The sequence below is a fragment of the Thalassophryne amazonica genome, chromosome 4 (genome assembly GCF_902500255.1).
Source record: "Thalassophryne amazonica chromosome 4, fThaAma1.1, whole genome shotgun sequence".
Lineage (NCBI taxonomy): Eukaryota > Metazoa > Chordata > Actinopteri > Batrachoidiformes > Batrachoididae > Thalassophryne > Thalassophryne amazonica.
In genome coordinates, this window is record NC_047106.1 from 45,831,589 (window position 1) to 45,844,528 (window position 12,940).

Below are 12,940 nucleotides of genomic sequence, written 5' to 3' on the forward strand. Positions count from 1 at the left end.
TGTACTCAGTTGCTTTTAATTCCAATAATTCCTGGTTTATTATCCTCTGTTCAGGAAAAGCTCACTTATTACCAGATGCCTTGGATAGTGACCATTCTTTGCTCACTCCCCCTATGACCTGCACTCATGCTGCACTCTACTTTTGGGGCCGAGCACATATATGTCAGCACAATTTGACTTTTGTGTAGACAAGGAGTACTCTCCCACACACTACAGTAGTGGAGTATATCATTGAGAGATTACTGAGTTTAGCCTTATTCTGATGAATTTTATATGGGGAGGAGAAGTAGCATAATATTTATTGTGACCAAATAGCATAGGATAAGAAAGATTGATATAAATGACAGAGATGGGAGTGGCTACTCAATAAACTCCTTTAAAAACAAAACAAAAAACAGGCTTCTTTGTTTTTGTTTTTATTTATTTATTTTTCTTTGCTGTACAGTCTGGGAAATAATGCATTTACTTTCTCTCCTGCAGCTTCAAGTGTTCTGTTGGCTGCATGTTTTTTAATTATTTTATTTATTTTATTTGACTGTATACACACTGTGCAGTGGCATGCTCCTTGTGTCCAAAGCAGTGTGGGTTAGTCTGAACACCTCTCATACAAGCATAAAACAAATAGGTCCCACTCCCATCCCACTAACTTTAAATTTTTTTTTATCTGCATGCAGAACCATGGCAGTGTGTGCTATGCATGTGACAAAGCAGGTGATCCAAAGATGCACACAAAAATCCTTTTCCACAGGATATTGCTGATGCATATGTTCACATGGGATTAACGTAACCTGACGTAATTGCTATGGGTCATTTTACAGAAGGAAAAAGGTGCCAAAATCTTTCCTGACACTTTTTCATGTAGTCCATAAAAATAAATGAAATGGCAGATTCAGATGTGACAAAAATTCACAAGAAACTCTGTTAATAATTATTTCAACAGATGGAAGGAACTTTATAGCTGCATGTACAGCATCAGAATACTAGCAGCTCCCTGAGGTGAAACAGTTGAGTGCAACACCTTCTCCTCCTCCAGCTCATCTCGGTGATTCCCACCTGTGAACCAAGGGAGGAAGAAAACAAACAAAAAAATTGATACAAAGCAGAACATTAAAGTTTCCTGTGTTTGCATGAGATTTTATTTCATTCATTCACTAATTTTCTGCCGCTTGTCCAGGTTGTGACCCAGACTTTTAATTCAGTTTGGGTGTTGACTAATATGACCATGACCATGCATCTGTGTTTTCAAGCAAGCATGTTATGATCTCACCTATGTAGCCCGCATCTAAACATGGTGCCATCTAAATAGCAGGAAAAACTCCAATTTTATATATATATATATATATATATATATATATATATATATATATATATATATATATTTTTTTTTTTTTTTTTTTTTACTAGGTTTTTAGGGGTCTGGGGAGACATTGCTTTCTGTTGCCTGATGATAGCAATGCAGCAACATGTGCCTGACAACATGTCATTTTAGGACCTCGGATCAGCACAAACGCATTTGCTGCTTGGGCACTGTGACAGAGGTGTTAGTTGGAAATTAGCAGTGGCGCTGTGCTGTGCACCAGGTGTAATAGAGGAACCTCTGTTATTCTCTGCTTGCATATTAACTTGTTCTGTTCTTTCAGATTTCAAATTTTGTCTAATGAATTGTTGTGTTTTCTTAGGTGCTGAGCCTGTGCATGTTTCTAAGGTGCTCCAGAAGGCCAAAATTTTGGTGAATGAAGACGGTACAAAAGCAGCAGCTGCCACTAGTGAGTGTTTGATCAGAGTGAACCTGGTCTCAGACTTGTTGAATATGTTTTATGACACGGCTGCTGAAGATATTTAATCTTGAAACGATTAGTTGTTACGTGACTAATAGAAAATTGCTTAGTTTTTACAGATAACTATTTCAATATTGAAGTATTTGCTGGTTTTATGTATTATTCACATTGAATATACATTTGAAAGTTGGGCAAAATAACCTTTTGAAGTCATAACTTTGGACTGCAGGAATTTTATTAAAAAAAATTCTAAACTGATTGATTTATTTGTTAGTGCAATCAGTAATGAAAATATTTACCATGCCACTGACCTTGAACCTGTTCTGCTGTGTCTGCTATTATGTGAAGCTGCTATTTTGCTTGCCCGATCTTCTCCACCGTGGGTTATTGTGGACAGACCATTCCTCTTCTTCATCCGACATAACCCAACAGGTACGTTTCCTGTCTTGCTTTGCTTATACATTTTTCTCAATTATCGAAAATTTCAGTGACAGTTGTAAAACAATACTTCACACGTTTTGTATATCTGTTTGTGTTCTTCTACCATTTGCAGTCAAGATGGTTAACTGATACTTTTTGAATAGCTGTAGTTTCACAAAATTTGGTAAAAGTAAGATAGGCTTTAGTGAAAACTGTCTGCTTTTCTATAACTCCAAATTGGGAAAAGGTTGGGATGCCCATATAGCACCATACTGTTTGTATTTCTTAATGACTGATGTAATGAAGTCAAGACATTTTCAGCAACTTGAAAATGTTCATGTATCGTTCCCTGACTTGTCTCAAGAAAAATGGTTTTAAAAATGATTTGGTTATGTTATACTTAAGGGTGTTTATACTTATGCACACGATTGTTTGGACTTTTTTATTTTTAATTCATGTCATGTTGGAGAGATTAGTTTTCACTCCAAGTGTAACAGGCACCATGTTAGAATGTTTTATTCTAAAGAAGCCTGAGTAATGTTGTTATTATTTATTACCCGAGGCCAAAATATGGCCATTAGGTATTGCAAAGGCCTTGTGTCCATCTATCCATCTGCGTGTGCTCAGCATGAGTCCAGTCGTATTACTTCCAGGGTCTTCAAACTCAGAGGGAGGATTCTTGGGACACAGATCTTGGACAAGTTGAAAGATGGCTAACCTTGACCTATTTTAAGAGGTCAAAAGGTCGCATTCTGTTTATATTATGTTCATACAGCCAAGGGTATTTTAGCATTTTGTTATATTTTTAAATGTTATGTCATTACAATATTCAAATGTGTAAAAGTTCACAGGGTTGACAGACATACGAACACCACTGTATATCAGTCTTTAAGAAATATAAACAGGATGGTACTTTGTAGCACTTTGAGATTTGCCTTTTAATGTAAAGGGCCTAATAAGTACAATGAATTATTATTATTAAAACAAGGAGTTCAAGTATCTTGGGGTCTTGCTCACAAGTGAGGGGACAATGGAGCGCAAGATTGTTCGGAGAATTGGCAGTATTGCATTCGCTCTACCGCACTGTTGTGACGAAAAGGGAGCTGAGCCAAAAGGTGAAGCTCTCGATCTACTGGTCAATCTTCGTTCTTACTCTCACCTATGGTCATGAGGGTTGGGTCTTGACAGAAAAGAACTAGATCACGGGTACAAGCGGCCAAAATCTATTTCTTCAGGAGGGTGGCTGGGGTCTCCGTTAGAGATAGGGTGAGGAGCTTGGAGTAGAGCCGCTACTCCTTTGCGTTGAAAGGAGCCAGCTGAGGTGGATCGGACATCTGGTAAGGATGCCCCCTGGGCACCTCCCGAGGGGATGTTCCAGGCATGTCTAGCTGGGAGGAGACCCTGGGGAAGACCCAGGACTAGGTGGAGAGATCATATCTCCACACTGGCCTAGGAATACCTCAGTATCCTTCAGCAAGAGGTGGTTGGCCCGGGAAAAGGAAGTTTGGGGTCCCCTGCTGGAGCTGTTGCTCCTGCGACCTGATCCAGAATAAACGGTTGAAGATAAGTGAGTGTGAATTATGATAATTCTTATTATTTTTATTACTGCGTGGTAAATGTGTGTCAAGGAGGCAGTTCTCAAAACTTGAGTGACCATGCTTAAAGGAGGCTTGCAAGGGAAGCCACCAAGACACTCATAAAACTCTGAAGAGGTTATTGTCTTCTGCGGTTGAGCTTGGAGAAACTGTGCATAGTGCGTCTTTTGTCTGTTACATCACCAGTTATACAGCTTCATCATGAAGTGATAGAGTGGAGAATTTTCTTTAAAATAACATGCAAAATTTCAGCTGCAGCTTGCCAGAAGGCCCATGGGAAACCCAAAGATAGGTTTGATCTGTTTTACAATCATAGAGCCGTACTCGCATTGCTGCCTACTTAACGCAAATGTTCCTTCATGGAAAGCGACGTGCCATTTTCACACCAGGCGAAATATTGACAAAGTGCCCGGATGTGAAATGCTTCATGTGCATTTTCAATGTGGATACGCAAGTGAACACACACAGAAAAAAGCTTGCAAAATACGTTTTAAAATACCGTTCTGACCTGGATATCAAGTCAGTAAAATTAATTTACATTAAATTATGTAAGGAAAGTATTAAACTTGCCCTGACACCCACACATTCCGAAATATTAGTGTTGAAAATTTAGACGCATCCGATCTGTTCCAGCTGCAATCAGTTCCTTTGCAGATGATCATTCATGAGTAACATTTTATTCCAGGCACTATCAAGGTACAGAAGTTGAATGTCATAACCCAAACAAGTTAGTGTTGAAAGTTTACACAGATCCGATATGTTCCAGTTTCCAAATTCTGCAGACATGACAAGGCACAATATCGCGATACACACAATGCAGACTGGGCACACAGGCTGCATCAATTAATTCCACATGGTAAATCCATTTAAATGTCAGTCTGTCCCTGTCTTCATATTCATGCATTGCACAGGCATGGCGCTCTGCAAGATACACCAGTTTATCGCTCAAAAGTCATGGAAAAAGTAACAATAACTAAAACTACTTGCTTATGGAAGGAAATGTTGTCTCCCTTCTTTCTCCGGTTGTAGCATTGCCAATGTGCAGCTTTCTGGCATTTTCCAGCTGTTTCTTGACAAGATCTGTGAGTGTCAGTGCGCGTTGACCAGTGTTAAAATGGCGACCACGCTCCCTTGCCAGCACACATCTCAGTGCGAGTGTGGACTCTAGTACTTACATACGGCTCTGTTTACAATCCTCTGCTCAAACATGAAGCTGTGAATGGGGATACAATGGGCAAATGTGGCACCATTCCCAGTTTCTCCACTCACATCCACAGAAGCCTATACCATGTGTCATCATTGGAGTGCACAAGTCATACAATCTGAAATCTAGAAACTAGTTGGGAACTTGAACAAAACATTTCTCAATGGGGCTGCGACCAAAGTAGATTGTTCACATGTAGGTTTATAGTTAGTATCAAATTGTACAAGCATGACTTTGGGGGAATATAGCTGATGAATCACCCAAATGATACATGAAAAATCCAAGGGAGTGCAGCTTTTGTTGAAGGCATTGCCTGAAAAAAGTTAGATTTTTTTTTTTTTTTTTTTTTAATACGTTGTATCTGTCTGTCCACAGGTACGATTCTCTTTATGGGCCAGATCAACCAGCCTTGAGCCTGAGCTTTGCTGGCTGCCTACAGGGACCACAATGGACCAGCATGCGTTTATAAACTACCACTCATGGACACGCATATATATATATATATATATATATATATATATATATATATATATATATATATATACACACACACACATACATACTTTGCTGTAGACTTATGTGCAATGTGGATGTTATGTTTGTTTTAAGCATTGCTTTTTATTTCCCAATTTTTAATGTATAACATGATTTATACATTTTGCTGACTAATTTCACTAGCTATTTTAATTTTGTATATTTTTTTTAATTTCTTTTTAAACTGTCAGCAGTGTGTTTTGTGAGCTCTGGAGTAGGACATTTAATTTAATATGACGACAGTGTTTCAGTTTCAAAGCACTCCATCTTGCGTTATTCCATGCCATTCTCTAAGTATTCCTCATAAGTTATGGCAGTGGACGTCCCATCTTGATTTTCTTTGCATTTCAATGTTCCCTCAACAAGGAAGTTTTCTGTTTTTGATAAAATAAATATACATTTCTAACAGTGACTTTGCATCATTAGTAATGGTGTTTCTGGCCATATCTTTGGTGAAATGTGTTGCATTTTAGTAGTTGTGCTATAATTCAGTTTTGAGTATTATATAAAAACTGTTCTATCACCTTGCCCCGCATGGTGGTGTTTGTATGTCTTTTTTTTGGGTCCTTGACCAGATGCCTGAGAGTTTTAAGGGTTCTTCCAGTTATCTTTCCTGTTCTTAGGACTGCACTTTTCTGGTTTTAGACCTCAGCTATTTCTGGAATCTGCAGAGACATCTGAGGAAATCAGTTTGGTGGTCAGAGCCACTGCTGCTCCCAGTTACCACTGGGAATGCTTTGTACTTCACCTTCCTCATCTTTCCAGTTCTTTCTTTGATACTGTTATCCAATTGTCCAGTCTGGGAGCACATGCTGGTACCGCATTTCACCACACTATGGAACTGCTTTGGGTCCTGGATAGCAACCACCGAGGCAGACAACCAGTCCATCCCAGTTTCTCAAATGTAGCAGCAGGCCAAATGAAATGTGGGATTCCCCGGGTCCTCAGCTTTATTCCAGTTGGCTAATCATGAATATGAGGCCTGCATATCCAGAGAAACATGCCATATGGTCAAAATGTCATAGCGGCCATTCCCTTAAAAGTATAACACTGCAACAGTTAATTTGATACGAAGCAATTCCAGCAATAAACATATATGTAGAGACCAAGTAATAAAGACATCCAGTCATCACCTAAGGTCACTGATTTACATCCAGCACCTACACCTTGGGACCTCATGACTCTATAAACTCTTCTCATGTGTCTGTTTCTACAAAAATCTGGAGCCACCCTTGGTTACTTTGACCAGCTATCAAATAAACAAATCATGGTTAACTGAATGTGTTCATCTCTATAAAACAATGCAAGAATTTCATTGTGAAGAAGAAATGACATTTAATTGTCCAAAATATTTCATTCATTCATTTTCTGCCACTTATGCAGTCCGGGTTGCAGTAACAGCAGACCAAACAGCTCATCCCACACTTCCCTGTCTTCAGCCAGGTCTTGTAAATTTTTCCGGAGATGCTGAGGTATTCTTAACCCAGCTGGGAAATATAATAACTCTAGCATGTCCTGGGTCTTCCCCAGGGCATCCTTCCAGTTGGATGTGCTTGGAAGACCTCCCTAGACGCGTCCTCACCAGATGCTCAAAGTACCTCAGATGGCTCTTTTTGATGCAAAGAAGCAGTGGCTCTACTTTGAGTTCTATACCTGCTTACTCGAGCAAGGGTCACTGGGGGGCTAGAGCCTATCCTAGCAGTCATAGGGCAAAAGGCAGAGTACACCCTGGAATGGATGCCAGTCTATTGCAATCACTCATTCATCTTCAGCTGCTTATCTGTGATCGGGTCGAGAGCAACAGCTACAGCAGGGGACCCCAAACTTCCCTTTCCCAGGACACATTAGCCACCTCTGACTGGGGGATCCTGAGGCCTTCCCAGGCCAGTGTGGAGATATTATCTCTCCACCTACAGTAGTCCTGAGTCTTCCCCGGGGTCTCCTCCCAGCTGGACATGTCTGGAACACCTCCCTAGGGAGGCGCCCAGGAGGCATCCTTAACAGATGCCCGAACCACCTCAGCTGGCTCCTTTCAACGTGCAGGAGCAGCGGCTCCATTCCAGGCTCCTCACAAATGACAGAGCTTCTCACCCTATCTCAAAGGGAGACACCAGCCGCCCTCCTGAGGAAACCAATTTCGGCCACTTGTACCCGTGATCTTATTCTTTTGGTCATGACCCAATCCTCGCGACCATAGGTGAGAGTAGGAACTAAGACTGACTAGTAGATTGAGAGCTTTACCTTTTGGTTCAGCTCCCTTGTTCTTTCAGTACGGTAAAACAAATGCAATACCGTCCCTGCTGCACCAATTCTCTGGCCAATCTCACGCTCCACTGTCCTCTCAATCGTGAACAAGACCCTGAGGTACGCCTTCATATGGGGCAAGACCTCATTCCCTACCCAGAGTAGGCAGTGCATGGGTTTCCTGCTGAGAACCATGGCCTCAGATTTAGAGGTGCTGATCCTCATCCCAGCCACTCCACACGAACTGCGAACTGACCCAGTGAGTGCTGGAGGTCACAGGCCGATGATGCCGACAGGACCACATCATCTGCAAAAATCAGTGAGGAGACCCTGAGCCCACCAACCTGAAGACCCTCCTCCCCCTGACTACATCTTGATATCCTGTGACCAGGATATCCATGAATATCACAAACAGGATTAGTGGGTGAGAAGGCGCAGCCCTGGCAGAGGCCAACCTCCACTGGAAATGAGTCAGACCTTCTGCCAAGGACTCGAACACAGCTCTCACTTTGTGACTACAGAGACTGGATAGCCCTGAGAAGGGACCCCCTCACTCCATACTACAGCATCTCCCGGGGTATCTGATCGTATGCCTTCTCCAAGTCCACAAAGCACATGTAGACTGGATGGGTATACTCCCAGGGTCCTTGTGAGAGTGAAGAGCTGGTTGGTTGTTACACAGCCAGGATGGCACCTGCGTTGTTTCTTTTCAATCTGAGGTTTGACTGTCGGCTGAACCCTCCTTTCCAGCACCCTGGAGTAGACTTTACAAGGGAGGCTGAGTAGTGTGATGCCCCTGTAGTCTCTGTTCCCCCTTTTAAAATATGGGGACCACCACCCCAGTTTGCCACTGTCCCAGACCTCCACACAATGTTGAAGAGATATCTCGACCAAGACAGTCCCTCCACACCCAGATCCTTCAGCATTTATACTATACCATACCCCTTTATTTATATAGCACATTTCACAAACACAGTTTCCAAAGTGCTGTACACAAAAAAAAAACAAAACACAGAAGACCACACACTCACGCGGTGCTAAAAGCCAAAGCATAAAAATGGGTCTTTAGACGAGACTTAAAACACTCTACAGTGGGGGCTGTTCGGATATTAAGGGGCAAATCATTCCACAGCTGAGGGCCCACCACAGAAAAAGCCCTATCTCCCCTGGTTTTAAGTCTCGTCACAGGCACCACAAGCTGGAACTGGCCCTCAGACTGCAAAACACGGGGAGGCTGATAAATTTGGATGAGGTCCAAGATGTACGTTGGGGCCAGTCCATTCAAAGCTTTAAAAACAAACAATAAAATCTTAAAATCAACTCTAAAACGAACTGGAAGCCAGTGCAGAGACACCAGAACTGGAGTAATGTGCTCTCGCCTTCTGCTCCCAGTTAAGAGATGCGCAGCAGAATTCTGGACCAACTGTAAGCGAGAGTGCATTTTGGCTGATGCCAATAAAAGGTGCATTACAGTAGTCTAAACGAGAGGACACAAAAGCATTTGTGGACCGATCTCATCAACCCCCGCGGCCTTGCCACTGCAGAGTTGTTTGATTACCTCAGTGACTTCCACCAGAGAAATTGATGATGATCCCCCATCAGCTTCCAACTCTGCCTCTACTACAGAGGGCACTCCAGTCTGATGCAGGAGTTCCTCAAAGTACTCCTTCCAGCGTCCAATTACCTCCTCAATTGAGGTCAAGGGAGACAGATCCTTACTATATACAGCTTACATGGTTCCACTGTTTTCCTCTCCCGAGGTGTCACATGGTCCTTCAGAAGGATCTTGGTGCTGACTGAAAGTCCTTCTCCATGGCTGCTCTAAACTCCTGCCACACCCGCTGCTTTGCTTCCCCCATAACAGAGGCTGCCACCCTTCAGATCTGTCGGTACCTTGCAACTGCCTCCGGAGTCCTCTGTGATAACATATCCCAGAAAGACTCCTCCTTCTGTTGGACAGCTTCCCTGACCACCGGTGTCCACCACGGTGTTCGAGACTTACCACCCCTTGAGCCACCTCAGACCTTCAGTCCACAGCTCCCTGCTGCAGCTTCAGCAATGTAAGCTTTGAACATTGCCCATTCTGGTTCACTGCCCCCAACCTCCATAGGGATGCCAGAAGATTGTTGAATAGTGGGCTCCTCCAGATGTTCCCAGTTCACCTGCACTATCCGTTTGGGCTTACAAGGGCTGTCCAAAGTCCTCTTACACCCTCTGATCCAACCAATCACCAGATGGTAATCACTTGATAGCTCTGCCCCTCTCTTCACTCAAGTGTTCAGAACATGCGGCCTCAGATCAGATGATGCAATCATAAAAATGATCATTGACCTTCAGCCTACGGTGCTCTGGGGTACCATGTACACTTATGAGCATCCTTATGTTCAAGTGTGGTGTTTGTTATGGACAGTCCATGACTAGAAAACAAACCCAATAACAAACAGCTGCTTGGGTTTAGATCAGGGAGGCCGTTCCTCCCAATCACACCTCCCCAGGTGTCTCTGTCATTACCAGTGTTGCCACAGTTACTTTGAAAAAGTAATCCAATTACTGATTACTGATTACTCCTTGAAAAAGTAACTTAGTTACTTTACTGATTACTCAATTGTAAAAGTAACTAAGTTAGATTACTAGTTACTTTTTTAGTTACTTTTCCCAGCTGCCGACAACAACCCACCTCAACATGACAATGATACCTGTTTTGCCAAAAGTTACTTTATAGTCACCCTTTCTTGACTTCAATGAAAATAAATACTTGTTTTATAAAAAGTAAAATAAAGACCTCTTTCTTGACCTCATTTAACTGTTGACAGCACTGTAACAGTAAAACTTGCAATTTCGAACCTACATTGTTTATAAATGTAACTATTAAATTCATTCTAGCATTTTTCTAACATTTAAATTCTCTCTAAATATTTTACTTGTCGAAATTAATATTATTTTAAGTAGTATTAGTAGTTGTAGTAAAAAAAAGGCTTCAAAACTGGACCTTTAATCTAGGGGTGTTGTGGGGGAGGGGGGCACATCCTTGCCCCACGCCCCCATTCCATCTGGATTCGCCCCTACTTTGGCGTTTGAGCACAAAGAATGGATAACATTTATTTATGCAGAAAACAGGACCAGATTTACAGGTAAAGTTTTATTGTGTTTTCACATCATGTGGTCCTCAGAAAGAGAGTTTAGGTGCATTTGCGTGGAAAATAGTGTTAGTTGTTGACGCGTCGTGGAGGATCAGCTGTTTTTAACCAGACGATACAGAGCGGCTCAGCTCAGAATTCTAAATAAGTATAAAAATGTCTTTGTAAAGCTCAGTGCAGGTGTGCTGATCACCGCGCTTTAAGAGGTGAGGACGAGTCGAGCAGCTGCAAAAAACCGTGGATTAAAAGCTCACAGCTCACTTAAAGTGTGCAGTTCAGTCGAACCCCGACCTCCTGCCCACAGACCAAGTTTAATGCTGTTATCGACCCACAATGAAAAATAATAGTAACGCACAGTGACATGGAGAAGTAACTTTAATCTGATTACTGATTTGGAAAGATTAACGCGTTAGATTACTCGTTACTAAAAAAAGTGGTCAGATTAGAGTAACGCGTTACCGGCATCACTGGTCATTACCCATGTGTGCGTTGAAGTTCCCCTGCAGAACAATGGATTCCCCACTGGAGCCCCATGCAGGACTCCAGCCAGAGATTCCTAGAAGGCTGAATACTCTGAGCTGCTGTTCAGTGCATATGCACAAACAACAGAGGACCACCCCACCCCACAACTTGAAGGCACAGGGAGGTGACCATCTCTTCTACCGGGGTAAACTCCAAGGCAGCAGTGCTCAGCCAGGGGGCTCATGAGTATCCCCACACCAGCCCGGTGCCTCACACCCTGGGCAAGTCCAGAAAAGGTAAGGTCCAACCCCTATCAAAGAGCATGGTTCCGGAGCTGAGGCTGTGCATGGAGGCGAGGCCCACCAGATTTAACTGGTATTGCTCCACCTCCCGCACATGCTCCGGCTCCTTCCCCCACAGCGATGTGACGTTCCACACCACCAGAGCTAGCATCTGCCGCTTTATTCTGGTCTGTTGAGGTCTTCAGCTTTCACTGGCATCCATGGGACAGTGCACATGACCCCAGTGGTTCCCCCTTGCGGGTGGTCAGCACACAGGGTGGAGATGGAAATTCCACTTTGCATTTCGGGCTGAGACCATCCAGGCTCCATAGCAAGCCAGACCACCAGGTGCTCACAGATAGGTGCTCACAGATGGGCCCTCCATTCAGGCCTGGCTCCAGATAAGGGCCTCGGCCTTCCCCTGTGCCGGGTCACGTTTCCTCTGCCTCGCATGTCCATGGAGTCTTTGTGGACCACTCTTAGTCTGGGCTCTCACCTGAGACCAATTTGCCATGGGAGACCCTACCAGGCACATAAAGGCTCCAGACAACACAACTCTCGGGTTCCTAGGGACACACAAACCTCTCCACCACGACAAGGTGATGGTTCCCAGAGAGGGTCTCCGTCTATCGCAATGCCACGTATAAACAGACAAACTTATTTACACTTCTACGGTCAATTTAAATTTTCGAATCCATCTAACCTTCATGTCTTTGGAGGAGGGAGGAAGCCGGAGCACCCAGAGGGAACCCATGTGAACACAGAACATGCTAAATCCACACAGAAAGGGCTAGGTGTGAAGCAATCCCACGACCTTGCTATGAGGCAAGCCACTGTAAGCCACTGTACTGCCCAAGATGCATTTCAGTTTTAGCAAGAAGTAATTTGCAAATTTTCCTGCAATTTAGCAGTGCAAAAATAGGATTACTGGAGTTTGTAAAATATCTATCAGTCCCTTTGGCTCCTTCCTTGTCTTCACATGGGGTCGTCACAGCAGATCCGAGGTGGATCTGCATTTTGAATTGGCAGAAGTTTTACCCTGGGTGCTTTTCCTGATGCAACTCCACATTATTGTACATGGAGAAATATGGCAGTGGTGGAGTATGAACCAGGAACCATCCACACTGAAACCAAGAGCACTAATGACTTGCCCACCACCCTTGCAACAGTGTGTAAATATATTATTCTTAAAAAAATAAACAAAAATTGCATATGTGGCGGCTGCACTCTGCGTTGTGTTGTTATGACTCTGCCCATTCACTCCCCTCGGGACGCGAACTCACGA

The 12,940-nt window shown here is 43.2% G+C and overlaps 1 protein-coding gene across 1 annotated transcript in view; it reads left to right on the forward strand.

Moving 5' to 3' along the window:
* The window catches only part of serpine2 (serpin peptidase inhibitor, clade E (nexin, plasminogen activator inhibitor type 1), member 2), a 53,349-nt gene extending 47,406 nt beyond the window's left edge, over positions 1 to 5,943 (forward strand). The window contains exons 7-10 of the mRNA XM_034167817.1: positions 1,680 to 1,766; positions 2,127 to 2,210; positions 5,373 to 5,480; positions 5,537 to 5,943. Of these exons, the coding sequence (XP_034023708.1) occupies positions 1,680 to 1,766; positions 2,127 to 2,210; positions 5,373 to 5,410 (209 nt within the window). The 3' untranslated portion in view covers positions 5,411 to 5,480; positions 5,537 to 5,943. The remainder of the gene's footprint in view (positions 1 to 1,679; positions 1,767 to 2,126; positions 2,211 to 5,372; positions 5,481 to 5,536) is intronic.
* The last annotated feature ends 6,997 nt before the right edge of the window (positions 5,944 to 12,940 follow it).